At 35.9% G+C, this 15,422-nt stretch overlaps 1 protein-coding gene across 2 annotated transcripts in view; it reads right to left on the bottom strand.

Annotated features, from left to right (window-relative positions):
• ELL2 (elongation factor for RNA polymerase II 2) overlaps positions 1–15,422 on the bottom strand; it is a 78,935-nt gene that overhangs the window by 42,559 nt on the left and 20,954 nt on the right. Inside the window, exons 2-3 of one of the 2 annotated variants that reach the window (XM_063811108.1) lie at positions 12,794–12,841; positions 2,424–2,505 (exon numbers count right to left, since the gene is read on the bottom strand). In XM_063811108.1, the coding sequence (XP_063667178.1) occupies positions 2,424–2,453 (30 nt within the window). In that variant the 5' untranslated portion in view covers positions 2,454–2,505; positions 12,794–12,841. The remainder of the gene's footprint in view (positions 1–2,423; positions 2,506–12,793; positions 12,842–15,422) is intronic. The other variant, XM_517646.8, reaches the window with a different exon arrangement.

The raw sequence follows: 15,422 nt of genomic DNA, 5'->3' as shown, positions 1-15,422 counted from the left end.
TATGAATGGCAACTTCCAATTCATTGCCAATCTCCTCTCCTTGTACCCTGGAGCCTTGAGCAACGTTCTTTTGCATTATGCCAGGAAGAACTGCTGGCAAATGTAAGTGGGCTTAGAATCCATGACTGCAGTCAGCAGCAGTTGTGTAGATCTAGGGAGAGACTGGTATTTGACACCTGCAAGTCCTCAAGGTTAACAGAAGTCTCAAAAAGCCCAAGCCCCAGATTTTGTAAAATACATGGTTTCACCCCAACCTAATCAATGTCACCAAGAAAACTTGTAAGTCCAATAAGACAAACAATAGTTAAGTCTGCAGAATATTTCCATATAGATTTAGAAGTATATTTAACTCTTAATTCTCTGCTTTCAATATCAATTGTTTTTGAGCCTTTTCTTGGGTAAAGTTACCGAATGCTTTTTTCAAAATAAGTCTTACGGGGAACTTATTTTATGTATTACAAACAGACTCAGAAATGCTCTAGTTAAGGAAGGAATGATGAGAGACTGGAATTGCTGAGGCAGCCACTGTGGTAAGTCCTCCCTGGGGACCAAAGGCACAAGACCACAGTCTATGCTAAAGAAGGAGAAACAGCAATAAGACATACAATATTTGGGGTATATCATTTTAATTAATTAAATTGTAGTCAAATCTTAAATGAACATTACAAAAGTGTGTGTGTAAAAATATGCACCATTTTGTGCCATTTTTTTTATGAGAATTGGTGCCAACTACTTGGAGAATACCAAAGGTAGGAAATGGTGTCCTGCTTTCTTGTTCTTTCTCCTTTTTAAAACGCTTTCTTTAGAATTCTCCCTTTGCACTTCCAGTTCCAAGTTGTTTCTCAATGGTTTGAGAAGAAAGTGAAAACTTCTCTTTTACAAACGGATGAAAAGAGAGAGCCCTAATGGACCACACCTAGGATGCTAGATCATTGGGTCTGGAGCAAACTACCCAGTTTCCAACTCTGGCTCCAGAATCTACTATCTGTGTTACCTTGGGCAAATAACCTCAGTAATCCCCAGTTTCCATACTTGTAAAATGTAGATAATGATATTACCCACCTCATATGACTGATGTGAAGTTCAGAGATAACCCATCTAAGGTGTTTGGCACAAGGCCCGGTACACAGTAAGTGCCAAAAAATGTTTGCTTTGATAATACAAAGACAATATTGGGGAGCTCCCACTCCAATTCTGACCTGTTTGATTCTAACACACACATGCCTTCCTTACTATAATGAGATGTTTTATTTTTGAAGTAATTTCTGGTAACAAGCTCTTCGGATAATCAAAAGTTAACTATACTCATTCTGAATCTTCATAATTTAGAGAAAAATAAGGGGCTACAAGTCTTCTGGGTCAAAGCTTAAGTGTTAGTGTAAATGGAAGCCAAATAAGGTATCTGGAAAAATAAACAAATAATGAAAACAACTAGCAATATTTCCAACTGTCTCAAACTCAAAATACAGAAAGATAAGGTATGAGAATGAATCAGCTAAAACAGGTGTCCATGGAAGGCTGAAAAATTACAGATGCCTGCTGCTCCTCTAGAAGGGTAGCAAACACTGCTTCCCAAGTGCCCTAGCCATAAAAAAAAAAAAAAAAAAAAAAAATACTGCTTTCAGATTCCCAGAGTCCCAGATACTAGCTATAGCACAACAAAGAAACAAAGAAAATAGAATTAAGGGTTCTCATGGGAATCACAACTTTATGACTCTAAAGCATTCAATCTTCATAAATACAAACAGTATTTTAAAGTCTGTGGGGGTGTTTTTTTTTTTTTGTATCAAGCTATAGGTAGCCCTAAAAATGAACCAAACATATAGTATTTTAATTTTTATAAATCTGTTTCCGAACATCTACTCTGAAAATGCATTCCTGAGGCAGAGTCTGGTTTACTCCATAAAATTTATTTCTATTCAGTTTTCATAAGTCAAATTTGTTTGTTAATTTTCTTCAAGCCTATAAAGAAAATAAAACTATTTCTAATTTCACATGTATAAAGCTATTGATATGCACAACACATCAAGAGCTAAATTAGAGACTGCAGTTCTGATTTCTAAGAGATTGGCATGTCTGATGTAAATAAGAGGGCCTGTCAAGTTTCTTAGATAGACTGATTTATAATTGCAAGAAATATAGGACCAAAAAGATTTCTAAGGATGGTTAGGCTATTGGCAAAGCCATCAAATCTATGCCTTCACATAGAGAAAGAGACACTTTGGCAAAAAAGGGCAAAGGTTTACATATGGGTAATTAAGGTAATTACTATATTTGAATAACTGATATTACAAAACTTTTGCGTATCTTTTAGATAGTTATTTAATTCTGCTAGGAGGTAGAACCACATACCACAGAGTCCCTCTAAAATAATGAAACTATATAAAGTAGTAGAACATTTTATCCCCTGGCCAATAACTCACAGCATTGCTCCATGAAAAAAAGAGATCCATACCGCTAGGCTTTGTGAGACGTTTGCAATGTTCTTTTAAAGAAGACAGGCATCTAAAGATGAAGGTAGAAATTCAAAAGCACTAAATGATTATGACCACAAACAATGGTAAAGAAAAATGTCAAAATAGCAAAATACAGTATGTAAAAAGTTATATAAATAGAATAATTATTTTTAAAAGTTAGAGAAATAGAGTAATTTTGTCAAAGGGAGTCCATGAACTACTAAAATAAAAACTCTCCCCACCATATTGGGAGAAAGCATGAATAGTATAAAGGAATGAAAAACTCAAAACCACTCCTTCTAGCAATACCAGATGGAGACGACAAGGCACTGGATGTTACTTTACGCTATCTTAAAACATTGCAGTATTTTACTCATGTCAGATTATAATCAAACAAATCACACTGTCAAACAGTTTTTAGACATTATCAAATGATTAATTTTGAAATTCAAAAAACACGTATCCAATATTGGCTGGGGAAAACCCCTTGTGACTGGCACTTTCGAACAGCTGTGGGAATATAAGGCAGCAGCAGCTTTCTGGGGGTGGGGGATTCAGATGGGATAAATGATTTAGTGACAGTTATTGAAAACTTTAAAAGTATTCTGACCTAATAAATGCCATATCTAGGAATCTATCCTGAGGAAATAAAGATAGCAATAATAATTTATGCACACGGATTTTAATCATACCATTATTGTTATACAGAAACCATACATGTAATAGGAGAATGGCTAAATGATAGTGCATCCATAAAATGAAATGTTAGGTAGCTATTTAAAAGCAACTTTTATTATTTAATAACATAGGAAAATGCTCATGATACATGCTAAATGAAAAAAGAATATAAAAAAGCAATAAACACACTAAGCCTGCAATTTTAAAAATGTATGTGTGAGCAAGAAGAAAAGACTAGAAAGAAATTGAATAAAACTGTTTTTCACTATTAGGGACCCTTTTATTACTCATCTTTATTCTTATGTGTATTTTATACACTTTACAAATGTTTATTCACTTTGTTTTTCAATCAGAAAAACAATAAAGGCTGCATAAAAATAATAACTAGATTTTAGGTTATCACTGACACTTGCCCTTTGACTCAATTACCTTAAATATTCTTGAAAGAGGTTAGAGTTTTTTTTTTTTTTTACAGAATCAGAATTTATGAAGTAAAAGACTTTATCCCAAATTAATCCTGGACTCATTATTCTATTCTTCAAGTTTTCTAAAGAAGGAACAAAACACTGTCTTCCTTTAGAAACAAAACACAAAACATCAAGCATCCCTAACAAAGTTTTCCGTTATAGCCAAATACAGAGCTTTCAAACAGCTGTGGAAATCTAAGTAAGCATCATCTTACTATTCAGTGGAAATGGAACACCCTCAAATACCCTCTTTCCTAATCTGAAAACTGACTTATAAATTACCAACATGACTAGATTAAGGAAAAGCTAAAAAGCATTCAGATTAGTCATAACAAAAACTTCTAAGTATTGATTAGTAGAGTATTACTACCTTCATAAATATGGCTATGCCTTATATTCTTACTCTAAAATAAGATATCCATAACATACCTTACTAAGTGGTTATTAAACCCTAGGCTTTTCATGTATTATAAAGAACTGCCCTTTTCCTATGGCTGCTTAGGTACCAACCCTCTACTGATGTGGGCCCAATTTAGTTCTTTAATCACTTGGCTATTGCATTCTGAGTTTTATTACCCTAAGCCCCCTAAGAACCTCATCTTTTAAAATTCAACCAACTGCTGCTTTTCATTCCCCTAATCTGTCCTTTCTAGACTGGACTTTTTCCTAGGACACTTTACAATGCCACTGCTCCAAAACATCAAGTGTTAACTCAGAAAGGAAAGTAACCTCTACTCCCACACCCTTGATAACACCAGCAACTCTGCCTGCACCTTCTTTCCACTGGAGAGAGAGATCACAGACAGAGAGAAAACTTTCTTTCTCCACTGATAGATGACAAAGCAACTCTATCAAGTAGTTGACTACCAAGATATTAGCTGGTGTCTAGCTCTAGATAACAAGACCTGCCTTCTCTGTTCTCCTTGTCAACTTGTTTTTTTAAACCTTTAATATCCAGTTTTTCTCCTTAGAGTCTTGGCATATTTGAACTTGGCATCTCCAAAAATTTCTTTTATGTTTCTCGAACAATTAGGAAATACAGATTTAAAATGCCTTTTTGGCATCTATTGAAACATGTTCTGGTTTTTCTTATTTAACCCATAAAGATGACAAATTATCTTTAATGATAATGAGAACAACTTTAACATATTTGTTTCTGCAAAATAAGTATAGCTTGATAGTTTTGAAGTTCAATGTCATAATAAGAAACTGTAAACTCAAGAACTAGAATGTGAGCAATAACACATCCATCCCTACTCCTCTCCTTTTCCCTCTGCCTGCCTTTCCCTTCATGGGTAACCACTGTTCTCATTTTCATAACTGTCACCCCTTTTTTGGTTTTTAATAATTTTATCATATACGTAAACCTACAAATAGATTGTCTGATTATTCCTGTTATTAAACTTTATAAAAACGGCATCATACCGTATGTATTCTTCTGCCTGCTTAGAGTTATAAGTTACTGCTTTTCACTGTTGTATATTCTTCCACTAAATGAATATACCACACTTAATCTCTATTAGCCTGTCATTGTTCTTAATTAATATGGGCAAAATTCAACAAAAGGAGCTTCAAATTACCTAAATATTAGTAATTAAAAGTAACAATAGTCATGCTTTCAGTATTCATATGTAAACCAGTATTCTTTAACAGCTAGAAAAAAAATTACTCTTTAAATAGGGCTTCACATCAGAATTTCATCTGTAAATCTACCTTTTCTTTCTTCTTACGACTAAAGTTCCAGGTATAATTAAACCCAATAAAATGTCCTTTGGAGTTGCTTTTTGAAAATCCTTTTGTTCCAATTCTCCAATGGGAATACCCCCTGGGCAGCTCCATTCTGATAGAATGAGGATTGGAGTGTAACCTGAACACCTCATGGATAACATGTTCTAAACCAAACACACCCATGTCTCCTGTCTCAACCTGCTTTTTTCGTCTATTTCAGATTTGAATAATGGCCTCACCACCTAACCAAACGCTCAAGTAATAAATACAGAGCCATCCTTATCTCTTCTTCTTCTTCTCCTCCCATATGTAAGGAATCCCATGTATAAGGAATGACTAACTCAAGGCAGCCATTGGAGAAGCATGTTAAAATGCAAATCTGACCACATGACTCCCTGGCTAAAAATTTTTAAATAGTTGATAATCTCCTACCATGTTTGGTAAGCTATAATAGATTGTGACCCATTGGAAGGTCATGGCATTAATTTAGTGAATTGTGACTAGGATTCTTTTTAAATGAAAGAGAATGGAATAGAACATATCAGGGTACATTGATGAAGTAAGGGTAAAGACTATGTTGTGGAACTTTTGTTTCAGTTGTGTGAATGTCTACATCTATATGTGTAAAGCTATGCGATGTAAAACAGTTTTGCCTGTGAATTATTTGTAAATGTATTTGAAGGCCATTCATTTACTGATGTAGTTTTCTCATATTAGAGAGGTCAGAGGTTACCCAGAAATTGATGGAAGTCATGAAGCTTCTTCTGAGAAGAGAATGTATACGTACCTATATATATGTATAGTCTCCAAACATTGTTATGACAGTGAATCGAGCTATCCTAAGAATATCTGGGGGAAAAAAATTGTTTTAAGTCCAGGTTTCCAAACCTCATCATAGCTCTCCAGGGAAATTTTATAGATAAGAAGCACTGATCTCCAAGGTGAAACCTAACTCCTCAAGAAGGTGGGGCTGGGTGGTAGATCACCCCTGTAATCCCAGCACTTTGAGAGGCGGAGGCGGGAGGATCGCTTGAGTCCGGGAGTTGGAGACCAGGTTGGGCAATATAGGGAGACCGTGTCTCTTCAAAAAGTTAAAAAATTAGCAGAGTGTGGTAATGCGTGCTTATAGTCCCAGCTACCCAGTAGGCTGCAGTGAGCTATGATTGAGCCACTGCACTCCAACATAGGTGACAGAGTAAGGGATGGTTAAATTTAAGGGACCACAAAGTATCAAAGAATTGGTACAATATTATTTTCCAAGCTTAAATAAGCGTTGAGTACTATTAAAGTGATACTGCCTGCAACATAAATAACTCAATTCTACAAGTTCAGTTTTTGGTGGGAAACAAAAAAGCAAAGCCAATTAGTGACAAATTTTATTGACAAACAAATAATGTCAGGAATACAAATGGGCTATTTTACCTTGTCTACACAGTGTCTACCTGTCTATCATGGTGCCTGGTACACATCGCGTACTGACAAATATTTGCTAAGCGAAGGCAGTAAGCTTAACTCATTGCTAAGAATACAATTTAAGGCAATTGTGGTAGCTTCAGATATTAGTTATAGCTCCAGCTGCTGCATTCCAAAGTGATGCAGTTTGGTGAAGGACAGAGCAGGGTGAGCACCCCTGTTTGTGCTCATGCTTTGGGGGGCTTGTCTTGCTGTAGCTCACAGTGGGGCCTGTGTAAGGGTATGATCCGTGAGTACTTTGAGATAGTTTCCTCAGGCACCACAAACATACAATCAAAGTTATCCTCCCACACTCCGCTATTCTGAGCTCTTCAAGGGCAAGGGGTGGCCTAGACCGGGTACTCTAGTCAATCTACAATAGTTTCAAAGTATGATTCAATTATTGTGTGAGAAAATATGCAGTTTCCAGAGTTCCCAGGGGCAGCCCATCTCCTGGGTAAAATGAGATTTTAAAAAATGTGCACTCTAGCCTGGGCGACAGAGCAAGACTCCATCTCAAAAAAAAAAAAAAGTGTGTGTGTACGTGTTGTGTGTGTGTATATATAAAAACTAAAATTTTTTTAACATTAGGTAATTTACTATTTTATTAACACCTTAGTAAATTAACATGTGGCTAAAGAGGTGTAATTCAGCAAAAATATTAGATGATATCTATGCATGTTAACCACTGTAATATTAAAAAAATTAAAACAGAACTACCATTATAAATAAATATAATTTTAACATTCTTCTAGTATTAATTACACTCAGAGCCAAGAGTATCAAGGTAGCTGTTAGTTGGCAACATTCAGAGCTGACTGACTAAACACAACCCTTGGCAAAACCAGTGGGCTAGCCAAACCAAAACATCAAGGGAAAGAAGTCGGAGGGAAGGCATATTATCTAAGAAGGTATGGCAGTGCGGGGGATTTATTTTTATCTTTGCTGTGTATTTCAAGCTGATAGTTATCTTTGCTTCCCCAGGAACCAAGTAGGGTAGGGAAGGACAATCTGCAGGAAGCATTTTCAAGGGGGCTGAAATTGCCTACTAACTTCAAATACTGTATAATTTTGTTTTTCAAACCCAATCTTCTCCACACCCCCCACAAAGTAAAATAAATAATTAACAAAATATCTCTGAAGGCTTTGCTAAGTTTGGGGATAAAAAAACGAGAAGAAAAATCCAACCCTCTGTTTAATGACTCTACTGAAAGAGTTTTATAGCACTATTCAAGCCTTTAAAGTTACCAGTTAAATGCCAATTTCATCTTCGGAAGGTCATTGTGCCTTTTTAGAAGGCATACATTTAGAACTTGTTTGGCTGGCTATTCCTTGTTCATTCTGGGAAAAGTGTGTGTGACTCAGTGTTTCACAGGAGATACTGCATGGTACTTATAGAAAATATTTTCTATTTTCAGTCCTCTTCTTAAATTCTTAAACATGATTTCTAAAAATTAGGCCCGGTATGGTGCTTTAAACCTGTAATCCCAGGTCTTTGGGAAGCCCAGTCAGGAGGATTGCTTGAAGCCAGGAATTTGAGGCCAGCCTGGGCAACACAGTGAGACCCATCTCTACAACAACAACAAAAAATTAGCCAGTCATGGCTGTGTATCTATAATCCTAGCTACTTGGGAGACTGAGGAGGGAGGATTGCTTGAGCCCAGGAGTTCAAGGCTGCAGTAAGCTATGATTGTGCCACTTCACTCCAGCCTGGAGAGCAAGACCTTGTCTCAAAAAATAATTATTATTTTATTATTTCTAAAAATTATGTTATGTAAAACTATTTTCTAAAGCCTCTGGGATTGCTGAGTCTGAAAGTAAGCAACTAAATTAGAAAGAATTTAAGAATAATATTCTCATAACAAATACTGAGTTAATACCGAGGTCTAGAATCTCATATACTGTGACAAAGTTAGCATTATTTCTCACTGCCCTGGGGAAATCACTCCCTGGACATGAGTCCCTGAGGCCTGAGGCAAGTCCACTCTGTAAGGCTACCACATGCCAGCAGATGTGGGCATTATTCACTATTGAAAACTTTGCCATTTCAGATTTTATCTCAATTATAACATACCACACACTTACCTTTGTGTGTGTGCACATGCATACACACAGTTCTTAAATAGGTCTTCTGGAATTTTACACACCTATTGCCAAGATGTGACATTTTGTATCTACTAAAACCCTTGTTTAAAAGGCTATTTCATACCAATGAAAAATACACATATAAGCCTTGTTCCTGATAGTCCCCCATTTCCATAGAAGTTCTGAGTGGAGGGTTCTGGATGAATCCTACATTATGAATTTTCTAAGTATTAGTCTGTATGTGTTTGTTAAGACTGTGCGTTCTCTGAGGGTGGAGCCCATGCCATGCCCATCCCTGCATCTTTTCACACAAAGTACATAACAAGCACTTGGCACCACTAAAGGCTGAAAGAATGTTTGCACAGTGAATAAGAAAAAAGCAGAACAACAAACTAACCTATTAACACATTCATTGATTAGGCTACCTGTTTATAGTTTATTGCTTAGAACAATTACGTTGGTTGATAACTGCATCAGTAGCAACTGCTATTACAGTATGGCAGGAAGAGCTTCTCCCTAGCAGTGTGAAGACCAAGACTGTAGTTACAGCTCTGCCTCTATTAACTGTGTGTCTTTAGACAAGAAACTTTCAACAAGCATGCAAATACAGAGTTTAGTTTTTAAAAATGTACTGAAACACATCTGTGGAAAATTATCACCTGTCACATTTTCAGTACCAGATCAGTAGATAGAACTATCTTGATTTTTATAAAGCTTACTTCACAATAAAAATGTTGCTTTTGGAAATTGGGTGCATTATACCATTATACCCCTCTGAATGTTGTAACTTGAAGATCACAATGCAGTAGCCCATGTGAACGTACCGGCTACCATTTCTGTCTAAATATGCTGTTCTAGAGAGATTTATAATCCTAGTAAACCTTTAGTTGTAAGTATCTTAGGTACAGATTAGAACTGTGAGAATTGGTTGATTCACTCTCTTCAGAATCAGCAAAGCAATTTTGGATGATTTATTCACCTCCTGATATTCATGAGTTTAGAAATGAGAATCAACTGCTACCATAGATATTTCCTCACCTTTCTGAATCCAGAAAATGCCTTCAATGACCATCTAATTTTCTGAGCACCTTTTTCCATTAAGGAACAGGGGTAGAATGAACAGTGAAGTCACAATTTATATTTTTAATACTACAAAGGCTGCTGCCCAACTGTGATAATAAAAATCCAGGTAATCAATGACTTTCAGAATTTCTACTCTTTAGCAGCATATTGCTATACTTTAATATTTCAGTCTGCATTTATTTAGAAGAAAACTTCAACCTAAGAGAACATGTTCAGGCACAAAAGCAAATATGCTTAAAAGCTAACCAGCCAAGACCCAAATTCTGGCCTTCTAAAGACATCACTGAGGGAAAAAAATCTTATAATTAGTAACAAGGAAGAGCATAACCATGCAGTGCTTAGTGTGAGTCTCATCAGGGAAACAGAAAATGATTTTAACATTATATGTTCAGTTTTAAAACGATATTTTAACAATGCTTAGTTATATGTCAAATATGCCTATATATGACAGTATCATGACAGTTAAGGTACATTTTCAGTCATATTTGATGTAAAAAGACAAATAAAATTTCTCATTAAGGAAAAGTATCCTTTGTGGAAAATTTAAATTTAAATCTATTAATTTAAAGCCCTAAACATATTTCACATAGGAAAAAAATCTGTAAGCATACTTCTTCAGAGAGGATTTAAAGCAATCAGCAAGGCAACATTAAATTATCATGGCTCTCGAGAAAAACAGAGGAGCAGTGTACAGAAGACCCTCACATCGGTGGCCCTGCGTCTTCCCTGTGGGCTGTGCCAACCCACTCTCTCCCCAGTAATGACTCTTTGTTTTTACTAAGTCCCAAAGAGCTGGGGAGAGCTCTGCAAAAAGAAGGGGGGAGGGGTGGATGGAATGCAGCTGCAGGCTCTAAAACAATGCTGAGTCCATATATTTTGTTCCCAGTTAGAATAATGAAAAGAGTGGGGGGTTGAGACAGAATAAGCAAGGTAGGATCAACCATCCTATAGCTCTCAGTCTATAGTACCTCCACTCCTCATCTACTCTACCAAATCCAATCACCATTTGCTTGGGTTAAAAAGCTTATCTGTTAAAATTCAAACACCCATTAAGATTTAAACCCATCAGTCATTTATATCTAAATTGCTTCCATCAGTGAACTATACCAAGGCAAGGAATAAAGTAGGAAGAGAAAGTAGAGCAGGCAAAGATAAACTGAGGGCACTTGGACACATGGAACAGGAAAGCTACAGGGGGACATAGGTAGGAAAATTTAGAAAAGGTGGTCTAAGGTTTCAAATATAAACTGCCTGCTTTGCAATGCTGCTTAGGGCCCAGGGGCAACTAGTATGCTAGAGAAAACCATACTCCCTTCCTAGACTGCTAAAAACTGCAAGGGTCAGAATGGAGAGTTTGGAAGCCTGCACATATTGGTGCCCCATAATTTAGGGTTTCGGCATAACTTGATGCCTCCTTAGAAGATATCCTTTACTTGCATTTCCCAGGAGAAAGAATTAAGGGAAACATCAGCCCTAGAACCCTACTGCTCCTAGTAAGAGAAATGCAGCTCAAACCTTATACTCCTCCTCTAGCCCTCTTCTCCCAAGATAATCCTTTAGTGAAAATCCATGGAGCCCTCCAGGGCTGGTAGAATTAGGCCTGACCCTGGCACATCTCTTCAGATATTATTGCTGCCATTAAAATTTGCAGGAAAACTCAAGAAGCCTTAAATAAACACCTGAACTAAGCCCTCAAATAGAAAATCAGCATGTGCTAATGACTACCTACTAAAAAGCTATACAACAAAATTCAGAAGAATACTTATTCCAGTTAGGATCCCATTCATGAACACTTAGTCACTGAAGAGGAAAAACAGGACTTAATTGTAAAGCTGTCATGTAGAAGCAAAACTCTGACATCCACACAAACATCTCCTTCAAGTAAGCATTACAAAACACATTTAGAAGTACTCTTGGTCTGTGTTGAATGATGTAATTAATCTGACTCTTGAACTGTTTTCCAGTTATAAAGGTTAGAAAGACTATTTATTTAAATTGACACTTTTGCATTTTGTGACATAACAAAAATTCAGAAGTCTGTAGATTTACAATAATCAAGAATCTTCCTCCCTCAGCTTATGTTTTCTCTATAGCTCTAAAAATCCATTTACGGATATTACAAATTTCCATTTTATAGCTAATATATAGAGGCAAATATAGAATACATATTAATTTAAATGAAGCAAAAAGAATAATTGAGTCTACTATTTATTTTATTACTATGAAATATTAATAGTAATAATTTTAAAGTACTGATTCTACTCCTGTAAACTTTATCATCTATCATAAAGACAAAATTCATAAGTCCATTTTATTAGGCATTATCATTTATTGTGCTTTTAAATGCAGTAATAAAATACACAGAAAACTTTGTTTATTCTGTATATATGAAAAACTCAATTTCTACTTGCATATTTCATTTCCTGGTATATACAACTTAAAAAAGTGCACACACAGCAAAATTTTGTTAATAGTAAAAGCAATCACAATCATAACTTGCCTGAAATAAATAATCCCGTACGGATGTTAAGCTGTGATAAAACATACTCACATAATACCTTGATGTACGTTATACTTCAATAAAAAGGTTCAAACATGCAATTATCCATGTTATGGATAAAAAAACACTGTCAATATCAATAACCATATATGAATTTTTTAAAAGTAAGTTAAGGAAATAAGATAATTCAAGCATCTTAAAGATGTCAGAAATTTTCATTTAGTCACAAAGCTCACAGAATGAGTGGCTGATTATAATAAAAGGGTCAACTGAAAATGGATTTTAAAAGTTGAATAGCGTGCAAGAACATTAGATTTGTTTGTTAAATCAATAAGAGTACTCACCCCGTGGAGTCCTTGGAACTGAATTGAAGGTCGAAAAGGAATTAAATTCTATTAAAAGAAACAAAAGAAACAAACAGGTAAACCTTGGTTACTGTGACATAGAACTAAATGTTTAAACTTTAAATCTATGTTATTTGGGCCAGGCACAGTGACTCATGACTCTAATCCCAGCACTTTGGGAGGCTGAAGCAGGAGGATCACTTGAGGCCAGGAGTTCAAGACCAGCCTGGGCAATACAGTGAGACCTCCCCCTCCATCTCTATTAAAAAAAAAAAGAAAGAAAGAAAGAAAGAAAGAAAGAAAGAAAGAAAGAAAGAAAGAAAGAAAGAAAGAAAGAAATATATGTATTTGGTCAGTGTCATAATGTGTGAAAATCTCTTTTCATTATATACTTTCTTTTGCATGTTACTATATTAAGATGCCTTGGATGAACAATATCACACTATTTACATTTCTCTCTGAACCACACAAACAAAATATATTTTTTGGCAGTGCAGCTAATCATGTTTTTGAAACTGACCAACATGATTTGGCAAAAAATGGTTAGTATACCAATTCAATTTTACATTAAAAAAAACTGTATTGTTGCATAGTTTCCTGGTATATTTTTAATAGGGGTGGGAGGAGGGAAGAGATAATTGGAGGAACTTTGCAATACTGTAACAGGATGCTAGAAATATAAAATTAAATATTTGAGAATAAACCTGTTTGCTATTTTCTCACATTTTATCAGAGATTTGTTTTTAATTGAGAGCCAAACAGGTTACCAGTTCTCTCACATGATTCTCACCAGGAGAATGTAATTTCTAGATCAGTGTTTTTTATTATGAGCTTTTTCTTCTTGATAACTTCAATATTTTATCATAGAGTTGTGCATTTAGAAGAAACGCTGTTATCGTAAGTGTCAGCCATAGTCTTTTGCATGATTTCCTGTATTCAAAGTCACCAGCATATTTTTCTATGGGAAAGCTCTTCCAAATTGCCAACAGAAACCCATGAAGAAATCAGATTTGGGTAATGTTTAATGGTAGTACATCAGCCTATAAACTATTCACACCTTCATATTCAAATCCAATGTACAAAAACAGTGGTTTCTGGTCTCATCTCTACCCCAAATAAAAATATAGAGGCACTAATATGTTCCTCACCTCAGCTACAGCACATCACCTACTACTTCCAAATGCTTCCCAAAACTTCTCTGCAGACTTAAAAGTTTACTAATAGGGATTATAATAAATGAAAGAGAAAGAGAAATAAAGATAAGAACTTCTTTAAAAGACAGACCACCTGAATGTAAAATCAAGTGTAACATTAGCTATCTTATTATTATTGATAAAAATGAATAAACAAATATCTTCTTGGAGAAAACATTATAATGGATACTGTTATTGTTCTACTACCATAAAAGATCATTTAACTTTAGACTTATCAGCAGAATCTAAGTACTACTGGGTAACAAATTCATTTACTGGTGTGGGAGAAGTGAGCTTTTTAAAAAGGAAAAATAAAAAAGTAGTACCTGAATTTTTAAAATCCAATTTTTTAGCAGATTTTCATTCTAATTCATGGTCTTTTATGAAAATATAAATATAGATTAACTTTCTTAAGGTGAAAAATGCCACCCCCAAACTACTTTCCACGGCTAAACTCACTCTTCCTGAAGTAATGAAAGCATGCCCATAGGGGCCTAGGTAGCCCCTCTTCATGTGGAAGAGTAAGGTGGCCCTACAATTGAGATTATACAGGTTCATGTTCCAGCTTTCACAATATTTCCATCAGTCCTGTTTTCTGAATGTCTCTCCAAATCAGAAGCACTGAACATAACCTCACTACACTTCCCTCATTACACTTCCCTCCTTGAATCCTGGCAACTCAGAGGTTGTCTTCAGCTCACCAATGAAATTTGAAATTCTCTCTCCAACAAGTTCATTGATTCTTCTTGGTCAGATAAATGCAAACTTCTCAGCTTTCAAATTGCTGATATCCCCACTGGATATCCATCAGTCCTCCCAGCTCTCTGATCACACCTTTCATTTCGAAAGGCTAGTGCCTTTCCTTTCCTCTTTCTAGATCCACTTCATCCTGGAGGCTCACTGAACCTGTTGGGTGATAACTCTGAATCTCTTCTCCATTCCTCAGCTGGCACCTCTGCATAGCCTGCTACTTACTACTGCTGATAGGACATTTTGCATTAGAAACTCACAATGGCAGCAAATCTCAATGACTGGCAAATATGAAACTAATTCCCCCATCCCCAGCCTTCCCAACCAAACCGTCACCTCTTTCTTACTTTTCTGGCAAAGGCACTTTTATCCTCTTGGTTCTCCAGGCTCGCCAGCTTAAAATTAACTTACAGTCTCTTCTCTCCCCGACTTCATATTCTATCAGTCGTTTACATACTACATGCCACTAGAATCACAGGATTCCAAATCCAGATGAGGCCTTAGAGATAATACAGTTGGTGCCTATGCCCCACAGGATCAGAACCCAAGACTCAATCTCCCTATTTTGCCATGCTGCTTTTCTTCTACTACCTTATGTTCCACACACATCTGTTAATGGGGTATTCAAGAGTGTGGGGGCATAATCCCTCATGCCACAGAGTTCATCTTTTAGTTGGGGAAAATTT

Source organism: Pan troglodytes, chromosome 4 (assembly GCF_028858775.2).
Source record: "Pan troglodytes isolate AG18354 chromosome 4, NHGRI_mPanTro3-v2.0_pri, whole genome shotgun sequence".
Taxonomy (NCBI): domain Eukaryota; kingdom Metazoa; phylum Chordata; class Mammalia; order Primates; family Hominidae; genus Pan; species Pan troglodytes.
The sequence above is the reverse complement of the archived record's forward strand: the minus strand, read 5'-3'. Positions and strand labels throughout refer to the sequence as shown.